Source organism: Strongyloides ratti, assembly GCF_001040885.1.
Source record: "Strongyloides ratti genome assembly S_ratti_ED321, chromosome : 1".
Lineage (NCBI taxonomy): Eukaryota > Metazoa > Nematoda > Chromadorea > Rhabditida > Strongyloididae > Strongyloides > Strongyloides ratti.
In genome coordinates this window covers 4,607,507-4,620,186 of record NC_037307.1, presented here as the reverse complement: position 1 = coordinate 4,620,186, position 12,680 = coordinate 4,607,507, and the positions used below count along the sequence as shown (strand labels likewise).

The window sequence follows — 12,680 nt, the reverse complement described above, 5'->3', positions numbered from 1 at the left end:
TGGCTCCTTAATAAAGCATATTCTAATTCATTTAACTATATTTCAAAACAATTTTTACCTATGATTGGTGATGAATGTTCATCACAAAAAGATTGTAGTAAAATTGGTGGATCTCAATGTATCTCTGGAAATTGTAAATGTATTGAAGGTTACCATCCAGATTTTGAAACAATGACTTTTTGTAAACCAAATCCAAAATTTAATGAAATTTGTTACTCCAATGGAATGTCTTTAAATTGTCAAAGTAATTTTGTCTGTAATAATTATGGTAAATGTGGTTGTTTAGAAGGACAATTTTTAATGGAAAATAAATGTGTTACTGAATGCCCACAAGGATATATAAATTCTAAGTATGATAATATTTATAAATGTTTTAAATTATCAGATTTAAATGAAAAATGTACAATTGATGATCAATGTATTACAGGATATTCATATTGTAATGAAAATAAAATTTGTGATTGTATCGATGGTACTACTCAAAATGTTAATAAAGTAAGTAACTTTTATTAAAATTAAAAAAAAAATTAATTTTAGTGTGTATATAAAAAAAAATGTCCAATTGGAAATGTATTAATTCAAGATAATGCTCATATTTTATGTTCATATGAAAAAGGTGGATGTCCAAAGGATACATATTGTCAAAAAGCATCTGAATTAGATGAATTTGGATATTGTTGTCCAAATTTAGAACCTAAATGTCCTGTTGGAAAACCACTTATAGATACTGATTGTCGTAGATGTCCAAAATCAACACATTATTGTTTTTCATTTAATGTTGGTTCAACAAATCAAAGTTTATGTTGCCCAAGTGAATGTACAGCATCTAAACCAATTAGATTTGAAGATAAATGTTATTCATTATCAGGACATGGACGTCAATGTACAATTGATCAACAATGTGCTACTATCAAAGATTCTGCCTGCCTGTTAGCTGATAATGGGGATAAAATATGCCAATGCCAAAATGGATATATTTTAATTGGAAATGAATGTATTAAAAGAAGTGTTTTGGGAGAGGATTGTGAAATATTAATGGATTGTAAAAAAGATTCAAATACAATTTGTCATGATGGAGTTTGCCAATGTCCAAAAGGATTCATGCCTGAACCAATGCCAAAAAATTGGAATATAGAAAATCCTACAAAAATTTTTGAAGCATCTCATTGTATCAAAAGACCATACTGTCCAAGACTTGAAGGTTCAACTCTTTTAACTACTTTTACAGATTGTTCTGATGACGAAAATGAGTGTGGTAAAAATGAATTTTGTTATAATTATTGGAAAGATTTAGGAAAAAAAATTAACTATTCTGTTTGTTGCCCATCACCAAAAATAAATGATTATAGAGAAATTTGTAAAAGTTTTGGTATGAAACTTGTAACTGATAATGTAATAAGAGCTTCACAAACATTAACAACAATAAAATGTATCCTACCTATTGTTGATATCAATATTTATGAAGAAAAAAATAATGGAAGTATTAGTGATTACCCACCAGCTGGGTGTCCCAGTAACTCTCATTGTATATTTAATCCATTTGGTCCAGAAGATGAAGGAATTTGTTGTAAATTTTAAAAAGAAGTATTTTTTTCATTAAAATATTTTTTTTAATAAGACATTTATTATTACATAATTTCTGGTAAAATTAAAAAAAAAAACTATTGGATTAATTAATTATACTAATAAATTATTTATTTAATATATTTATTATAAAATGTAATAATATTAAAAAAAAAATTAATCATTCTTCCAATATTCTTTTTTAATTTTTTCATAATGTTGGTAAACTTTTTTTTGAATCTTATTTGATACTGTAAACATTTAAATTAATATAATATAAACAAACATTATGATTTAATTAATACGGTGTTTTTTTTAACATTATGTAATAACAATTCACACTTGTTCAAGTATCATCTTTTAGACTTCTCATTCATCTGACTTATTCTAAACTGTAATTTCCGGTTTATAGACTAAAAGTTTAAATGAACTTTAAAGTATAGTTGTAAGCGGATGTAATACTTAATTACAAGACGGCATTTTATTCATTTTTTTTAATAAATAAAGGTGACGGAATAGGTAAAGAATAAACTTACAATTGTATAGTATTGTTATTATAAAAAATAATGGTATTGTAATAAAGTTTAATATCACTACAATGTATGATCCTTGCTTTGTAGAAACCATCAAAATGCCTACCATATAATAGACGGCTAATAATAAAAGAAAAATATATTTTTTCATTTTAATTGTTTTTTCTACTATAATTTGGTGATGTGTTCATAAACTTTACCATAAAAGTAGTTCAGAAATCTTTACTTATCTTATCATTGTTACATCTTTGATCATAGTTATGATAATTTATTTATACATATATATATAATCACATAATAAAATGTAGAATACTTCTACAAATCTTCAATCCCTATAAATAAATCAATGATATTTTGAATTACCATATCTTTAAAAAAAGCAATTGAAATTAAAAAACTAAAAGAAATTAGAGAATGTCCTTGAATTAGAACACCATCATCTTCTCACATGATCATGTCATAGAAAAATCCAATACACCTTATTGTTCCTCATTTCTATTTGTTTCACTTTTTTTTTTTTTAATAAAATTTCACTTCTAAAAAAAAAAAAAAAAACCGTCGCCTAATTATAGCTATATTTTATTTGATGCCTGATCTACCTTCAATTACCATAAATTACATTACTTTCAATAATGTATAAAAGTTTTGCCAAGCCATACAAATATACCTTGAATTTTCACATTATAATAAAAATTTAATATTAATAGTTGTAATTATAAAATTAATTTGTAACTAAATGATGCTCCATCACTTAAGTATAATTAATATTTATCTTTACTTTTATTACGACTATTTATGGAAAAAATGTTGTAATTAAGTAAAATAAATTATTTGATAATGAAAAATTATTTATATAATGTTTTAGTACATATTTTTTCTTCCATTAAATATGCGTTTATAATTTATATGAATAAATTAATATAAATTTTAGAAAAAGCAGTAAATTGATATTTTGATGATAACTTATAAATATATTTAACCATTGATAATCTTTAAATATGTCAATCAAATATCTGTTGTCTTATAATCAAAAAATAGAGCATAAAAATCTAAAGAATTTTTAATATTATAATGGTTCAACTTTGTTAAAGCATCCGTTGCTCCCTTGCAAAATGGTACATTTTTATATATATATATATATATATATATATGTATTTATATTTATATATATATATATAATAAATATATATATATATAGTAAAAGTAGATAAAGAAATTGGTTAAAAAATTAAAATAAATGGTACAGGTTTTTGCAATGGCTAAGAAGATTATGACCTTGTCCTCAAAAATGACATCAAATGGTTTCGAGAATTGTGACAGTGTTTACATGTTGATAGCAGCCTTTGTTCAATAGATATTAGAAATTGAATAGTGAAGCTTTTCCGTGAATAAATTTTATTTTTCAATATTTTTTTTTTCATTTCTTTTCCTCTTTTTAATTCTATTTGATCTTTGAATGGCAGTTACTAAAATTATGTCTTTTATCATTACAAATTTTTTTTTTGTATACTCGCTTCATCAACATTAATACTACCACCATTCAAGATATGGTTATTTATTTTGAAAAAGATAGGAACGATGATAGCATTTCCTTTTTATATGTCATCATTACAATTTGGTGTTTCCAAATTTTATAAAATAAAATAAAAACTTTTTATTAAACTTTTTATGAGCCTCTCAAATTTTAAAAGTTGTCTTTATGAACAAACATAAAAAGTAAAAATTTTGATATGCATGTATTTTCTCCCTACATTTCATTGTGCAGTTATAATATCTATTAAAATAAAATTCAACTGTCTATATATATATGCTACTGTAAAGATATGAAGCGGCTTTTTTGATCATTCATAAATAATTACTTTTACCAAAAGTGCAAATCATTCTATCGTCAATTAGATACTTTTGGATAAATCACATTTTATCCCGAATAACCATTATATTTTTATTATTTATGTTTATATATATATATATATAAATAAATATATATATATATATATTGCGCAGGTAGCTACAATTAGTATTTATATATATATATAAAAATTTTTAAAAAGTCACAAAATTGAGAGGATATATCCATATATTTATAAATAATGGAACAATGACATATGAATTAATGAGAAAAAGGAAAAAAAAAATGTTGTTAAATATATCCCACTGATTTTTAGTTGTCTTAACAAAAAAAAAAGCCGGTATCAATAAAAAAAAAGAGAAAGTAAATTGTTCATATATCAAAAAAAGTAATTTATATTATATATATAGATAAAAGTACACATTATTTATGTCACATCTAAATGTTTATGTATTTTTTTAATAATCAACACTTGCAAATAGTACATTCTTTTCAATCTTGTAATAATGATATATAATTTTGATTAATTATTACTTCTTACCAAACTTTACATTTTTTTTTTATATTAGTTAAAAGAACATTTTAAAAAATATATAATAACTAGATTTTTTTTATCAAATAATTTGATAAATATTTAAATATAAAATAGAAACTTTTTCATTTTATATAATAAGATATTAACCATGTTACTTATTTTATGATATAATACTTTTATAAATAAAAAAAATTATTTTACAATAAATTTAAAATATTTTAGAGGATAGTATTATTACAATAAACATCCCTCATTTATATTATATCATACATTTTCAATTGACAACAAATAAAAAAGTATATATATATTTACATAACTCTATTCATCACATTTCAATAATGCTTATTCATATGCCTAATTTACCATAACCTACCGTTTCTTTAAGCCAATTTCCTCTTTTATAGACGTGAGACAGAAATTATTTATTGAAATGTAAAAAAGAAAATAGAAAAAGAAAAGATAACATTTTATTTACGTGCACAATTATAAAAATATACTTATGTTGCAAGTTGGTTATTTCGTTCAATCGTCTTACAACACAGGTTTTTTAATAATCTTAATCACTAATAATAGGATTTTCAATTTGGCTTTATTTACTTACACTTTTAAATATGAAAGAAATTAACGTAATAATCGACAATTTTAATATTTTATATTTGGTAATTTGATGGAGTGTTTTTGTTAAAGAAATCATTCACTACAATATTAAAATCAAATTATCAAATTAATGAAATAAAAAAATAATACATATATATATACATATTATATGGATATTAAAATTTATTAATCAAAAGTTATTTCAAGTATTATATAAGAAAATAAAGTTTCTTTTTTTTTTTCTTGTTGATTAAGTTAAAAGTTACATAAAATGTATATAAAAGCCGCTTTTTTTTATATGAAAAAATTATGTTTATGTCGGTGATCTGTACAATTGATATTGTCATGGTTGCCAATCATTTACTCTTGATGTAATCAACTTTTTACACCAACATTTTCTTAAATGTATGTTCTCATAAAATAATCGCTCATCTAATGATCGGCATCATGAATCTTTTTTTTTTTTTTTTAAAAATTTTTATAAAACTATTATTTATCATTATTTAGTATATTATTTTAAAAGTTAACAATGAATAATAAAAATTAATGATAAAAATTATTTAAAGTTGTAAAAATATCATTGTTTCCTTATATTTATATTATAATATATATTTCTTTGTCTGAATTTTCCCTTTTCTTTTACCAATCTCATATATATTTTAACCAAAATAGATAATATATAATTTTACTTTTCTGTCTCTCCGATTAGGTTGAAACTTTTGTCACCACTCTTATGGTATACTGGCATGAAAAACAGGTTTTTAGATGAATAAAAAGAGACACTAACAAATTGCAGCATCACGGAAAAGTTTGCTAATGGAGGCATATATAGATTCAAAGGTGAATAAAAAGTTGGACATCTATTGATAAATACACGCTATTTCATTGTTCGTACTATTTTTTTTCTCATATAAAAAAATAATTAGAACTAGAAAATTTTTCTATTCATTAATTATCTTTTATCAATGCTTTTTTAATTTTACCTTGTTGAATAGAAAAAAAAAAATAATTTTTCATTGTAAGTATAATTTAAAAAAAGTATTAAAAAAGTATTATAAAAACTTTTTTTTATATTACATAAAAAAGATTTTTTTTTTCTTTTTTTTTTTTTTTAATTATAAAATATCGTTGATATATAAATTATAGTCCTACTCAATTTTACTTAAACTTGTTTTATTTTAAATATCTTAAGGTGCCACTAAATAATCTCATCTTTACGTCTAAGTCCATTTCTCAAAACACCAAATCAGGATTATATTTTTAACCAACAGGTGGTCATTAAAAGTATAATGGATGAAGAAATAAAAACTAGGTATCATATAATAAAATTTTTAAAAAATGTGTTGAAGAACGCGACAAAAATGACAACAGATGAGAAGGCATTTGCTAAATATGGTGTTCAATAGTGACGTGTTAAATTTTTTACATTTTTTTTTATTAATTAATATTTAGATAGTAACAGACATTTATTGTGCCATTTTTAAATAAAATTTATTAGATTTATTATAAAATGTTATAAAATTTATGAGATATAGATAAGCCTAGAGAAAGTTTATAGTATTTAATAAGGATATAATAAAAATGTATAATTGTCATAAGACATATATATATATATAAATATATATTTACAATTGTTAATTTAAAATACTTTAAATTGTAAATTTAAATAAAAGTTAAACATTTTTTATACTAAATTGTTGTAATAGAAAAATCAAAAAATACTCTGTATAATCAGGGACAACTACTAAACTTTAAGTACATAAAAATTCAAGTTGCTTCAAAAATTTGGAGGTCAAAAGACTAATCAAAACCTTGACCCTAAATATAAGAACGGGTAATTTTGTAGTATCATAACTTTCACAAGATTTCATATTTTTATTTATTTATTTATTTTTGTTTTTAAATCATAAAAAAAATTTCAATTTCAATTAAAAAAAAAAATTTTTTTTTATTAAATATTTTATAAAACTATATTCAATAATTTTAGTTTTTGTAAATTATATTTTAAAAAAAAAATTATTTTTTTTATTTATATATTTTTTTTTCCCTTAATAAATAAGTGTTCATCTATTGTTATTGAAGTACTTAAAATGTAGGCGTACCATGATGCTTATATGGCCGTAAATAAAATTACTGTCTTTGAAATTTCCTAGCCCACTATCCAAATAAATCAACACTTTAACAAGCCTTCCCATTCGACTCTTACTCTCATAAATTCAGTTGCGCACATATACCCTCCCCCTTTTGTGATATGTCTTCCTCAGGTACAAATGCATACTATAGTAGTATTTTTCATGAATACGAGTATGGCGCGGACACATTATGAATTTTCATCACCACCAGCTTCTATATATGTTGTGATATGCGACAACACTAAAATCATACAACTATTCTTCTAATCAGCTACTCGTCCACAATTGATGTAGTAATATGTGCATGTAGAACCTGCACGCAGTTAACTTCAGAGCTCCTAATATTAAAAAGTAATTCATAACAATTATTGCAAATATATTTATATATATATATAATATATCTAAAAGCTTAATTAAAATAATTTAATTTATTATTTTATTATATGAAAATATACTTTAACAATTACCATTTCTTTTTTGTATTAAAATATTATTTGATGGCTTTTCTTTATTATAATACAACTTTTACAATATACTTTTTTTTTTTTTTATTACCTGATACAATATATTTATACATGTTGTATATGTTATGCTCCGTGATAAAAATTTTTGCGCAAACGATGATTGTTAACATAATACCACTATTTCGATTATTTTTAACCATATATAGCTTTTTTTTTTTTTAGATTTACTATCTATGTCAATGGTTGGGTTAGAGTCAGCTACTTCTCTAGGCTCTACCGTTATTCTTCCTCCTGTTTCAGCATCAACTTCTAAATTAGAAGATATTAATCCACATTTTTCTACTTCTCATCATTTAAATAATACTTATCATCCTCATCATCATAATATTCATACTTTATCACATCATCATATTATAAATCCAAATCAACAAATGTTACAATCTTATCAACAACAACCACCTCAAGATTTTTATCTTCCAACTGAATTAATTCAACAACAACAACAAATAACTCAACAACCAACTGGAACACAAAGATCTGGTAATAGTAGAAGAAGTAACGCTAATACATTATCACCTGTTGATCAAGAAAATTGTCCTGTATGTGGTGATAGAGTTTCAGGATACCATTATGGTTTATTAACATGTGAATCATGTAAAGGATTTTTTAAAAGAACTGTTCAAAATAAAAAACAATATCAATGTTCAGCAGATCAAAATTGTCCAATTGATAAAACATGTAGAAAAAGATGCCCACATTGCCGTTTTAAAAAATGTATTGATAGGGGAATGAAAGTTGAAGGTATGTTTATTTATAATTAAAAATCTTTAAATCATCTATTATACTTACATAATCTATCATACTTTATTATATACTTTTGAAATATATACGATCTTTTCTATACTATAATTAGTGATTGAAAATACTGACAAGAATTCTTTCATTAGATATTTAATCAAATTAATTTGGCCATATATCATATGATATAATTAGTATGTCGTATTTTATTTTATTTTTTTTTTTTGAATCATCGTAATTTAACTCTTCTTTCCTTATTATTACCGCAGTTAAGAGATATTACCGATAAGGATAATAATAAGGAGAAAAGAGAAATTTGAGTATACATATAAAAACCAGTCCAAAATATTGTAACAGTGTAGGAAAAAGTACTCATCTTTTCATATTACCAAATGCCTCTATATAATACAGCATTATATATTGTTTAACAATTTCTATTATATAAATGAAAGTTGACAATATAATGAAACAGCTTTCATGATGTTGTGTATATGTTAATTTGAGCCCCGCGTGAATCACTTCCAACATTACTTAGTATATATTATTAAAAGCCGTCTGACCAGTTGTTGGATAGCTGAATTGAATATTTACATATATCCGTCCAGACGATCAGGGAAAGTTGTATGAAATATAAATATTGATATATTACAACTTGAAACATAAAGATATAAATATAAAAAGCTATATATATATTCTAGTTTCTTCTTTTATTCAATTTTCACTTAAAAATATCCATATGATGGCGTAACATCCAAAAATGAGTATTCATCTTTAGCAACCCTAAGGCATTATAAACCATTTATATATACATATATATATATATACTTTTTTTCTCATGTATATATATATATATGTAATATAAATTAAAATTAATTTTTCTTTTAAAATAAAAGTATTATTATTTATATAAACATTTATATATGATTTAAAGTAATATCGCAACATCAAAACAAAAAGTTAACTTTTATGATCAAATAGATATATTTATGCAATCCATTTAATCCTCTGATCCTATCATATAAGAATCTTCACCGATTTTTGCGATTTGCGCAAGGAAACTTACTTTCGGTTACTAGAATCATAATATAGTGCTATCTTTAAACATTCCATCATATAATTATAGAGTAGTCATAAAAATCTTAGTTTATCTATGAGAAAGTACTTTCACCAAACTCTAATTATCATTTTCATTGTTGCATGTAAATGTGGTTATAAAAGTGACAAAGGCAGTGAATTTATTAATTAGAAGTATTTAGATTTTCTATTTGATTAAATTGAACGTTTCCCACAGAGTGCTACCTGTCATGACCTTTACAGAAAAACATATTATTTCAATTAATAAACCAAAAAAATTAGGGGAAGATAAGAGTGATTGGAATTTGATAACTATTGAACACATGCAGAGATATCTTTTAATTAAAACATAATGAAAACAATAAACTTTTTTTTATATAAAAAGTATTAAAAAAAAATTAATATCATTAATAATTACTTTTATTAATCTTTATAGCTGTTCGAGAAGATAGAATGAGAGGAGGTAGAAATAAATTTGGTTCTTATTACAAACGTGATCGTGCACAAAGAATGCAAAGAATTGCTTTGTCATCAGGAGCAAATAATGCATCCGTTATAAATACATCTTTATCTCCAACATCAACTAATTCATCTTCTGCCGGCTCAACTACAGGGTCTTTTCAAGCAACATCTTCAACTACTAGTAATACTACGAGTACCACTGACGGAATGGTTAATAGAAGGTAAATTTTATCATAATAATAATAATAATAATAATAAAAGAAAATGCCGAAAATGATGTATTATGAAAAGATTATTCCAATTCTTTATACCAGTCACATAATTGCCAGCCTTTGTTTAATTCCGATATTGTAATTTTAATTATTTATCTGAAGTAATTTATATTCATCAGAGTGGCAATTGACATGGTCGGCATGAATAATTCTTATAATCGAGGACAAAACATTTTTTTAAAGGGAACCACCGCATTGAATATAAACATTAATAGATATTCTTTATATAACTTTTTTTTTATATATATATATAAGGTGGCAATTATTATTTTAAGATCTCTTGATACTTTAGCGGCTTTAAAATTTTACTCTTTAATTATCTTTATAAAAAAAATCTATCTATATATATATATAGATATATAATATATAAGTAGTTTAAATAAAAAGTATATTAATTGGTTCATTCCAGTACACCGGAAAACTCTTCACAATTATCATACTTTGACAATACCGAGGGAAAAATAAAACAAGAATATGATCTCTTGATTCAGTCACCAACTCTTTCTAATTCAACACATTCTTCATCAAATGTTAGTGATTTTGTTATGCATAGACCAACACCAAATTATATGCAAAGTGATAATATTGCAGCACTTCTTGGAACAAATGTTGATTCACAAGGAAATCAATTATCAAATACAACATTTCCCGTATATGCTTGTATTAAATCTGAACATTTTGAACCATATAATCAAAGATCAAATCAACAAAATTTTATGGAAACTTTTATGCCAACATCACAAGGTAATGTTGATTATAGTAATAATGGTTTTCAAAATACAAGTATAGGTCATATATCATATGCAAATATGACACCAATAACAACTATACAATCAAATATTGCTTCTAGTATCAATAATGCATCACCATTACTACCTATTTGTCCACTTCCTACAGAAACAACAATTGATCAAGTATTTTATTCAAGACCCAAAACTACTAATATATTGGATGAATTATCAAAATCATTAGAAAATTGTTCACCTGTCTATCATCTTCTTCAAAAACAAACAAATAATATATCAGATAGATTCCAATATAGTGTATCTGTTATTGAAGAATCATTAAATTCATTAGTATCATGGGTTAAACATGTCCCATATTTTGATAAACTTCATATGGATGATCAAATGAAATTATTATATAGTTCCTGGTCAACAATACATTTAATTGATTTTACATTTGCTATCATTAATAATGAAGTTCATCCAGAACTTAATTTTGATGTTAATGGTTTTCGAATGCCTACAGCATTTGTTGGATTACTTGGTTGTGAATCATTACAACCAAAATGGGATGAATTAGTACATAGGATGCAAAGTCTACGTTTTGATCGTTATGACTATACGGCTGTTAAATTTTTAGCTTTATTTGATGAATCATTGGTATACGGTAACGGTGTTGGTTTACATGAAAATTTGAAAAATATTGCTTTGATAAAAGAAATTCATGCATCAATACTTTATTCTTGGGTTGAATATAAAGGATTAAGTTTAATTTCTGAAAATGATTTAAGATCGTTATTTACACAGATACGGTAAGTATAATAGTATGTAAATAAGTTATAGGCTATCGTATAATTAAAAGTATTACAAAGGTATTTCATAATAATGCCAAGAATCAGTTAACACAAGGTCATCCAATTCTTGATCCTTTAATTGTTTTCTTACAATACACTAAATAACAATTACATGGCTCTCCTTAATTATACACATAAATTAATATCATTTTATTACAATTAATAATCTTTATTTATTATTATTTATAGATCTCTTGCAAGGCAAGCTCAAAAGTTCTTATATACGAAATATCAAATGGGCCAAATTGATTGTTCATTGTTAAAAGAGATGCTTCGCAGTCAAGAAGACAATAATCCTCAACAAGCTGTTTATAATTCCTTATAAAGATTTATAATATAAAATAAAAGTTAAAAATAAAAAAAGAAGGAATATAAATATATATTTTGACTGCCAGTGAAAAAAAAAAGGAAAAGTGACAAGATCTCTTAGGACCCAACTTTTATTTATTTAACTAAAAAAAAATCAAACAAAAAATTAACAGATCTAGCCAATAATTTATTTTAATTTTTTTCAAATACCACTGCAATATCTTGAATGAAAGATATTTTTTTTTTATTGTTAAATTGTATGAATTTTTTAAACAAATCAGCTATGACATTTTTGTTTACTTGCCTGATGTTTATGTTGTTTATAGAAAATTTTTATTAATATATAAAATAAGCTTACTAGTGTTTTCATTAAGATGCTTTTAATCTTGTTTTATATTTAGCTTTATAATTATATTATAGCATTTCATTAAATTTATTTTAAAATAAAAAAAAAAACTAACATTTAAATAAATTTATTTTATATTTACTAGATGTTAAAAAAAATTTTTATGT

At 23.5% G+C, this 12,680-nt stretch overlaps 2 protein-coding genes across 2 annotated transcripts; both read left to right on the top strand.

Moving 5' to 3' along the window:
- Positions 1-60: 60 nt before the first annotated feature.
- Positions 61-1,578, top strand: SRAE_1000148400 (EB domain and Cysteine-rich repeat-containing protein; the record flags this gene model as incomplete). Its single annotated transcript, XM_024648445.1, has 2 exons — positions 61-495; positions 538-1,578. The coding sequence occupies 2 exons, from the start codon at positions 61-63 to the stop codon at positions 1,576-1,578; spliced, it is 1,476 nt and encodes a 491-aa protein (XP_024502423.1).
- Positions 1,579-7,906: 6,328 nt separating this feature from the next.
- Positions 7,907-12,183, top strand: SRAE_1000148300 (Nuclear hormone receptor FTZ-F1 beta; the record flags this gene model as incomplete). The annotated part of the gene is made up of 5 exons (XM_024648444.1): positions 7,907-8,474; positions 9,982-10,228; positions 10,689-11,023; positions 11,069-11,816; positions 12,048-12,183. 5 exons carry the CDS (start codon positions 7,907-7,909, stop codon positions 12,181-12,183), a joined length of 2,034 nt encoding a protein of 677 aa, XP_024502422.1.
- Between the last annotated feature and the right edge of the window lie 497 nt (positions 12,184-12,680).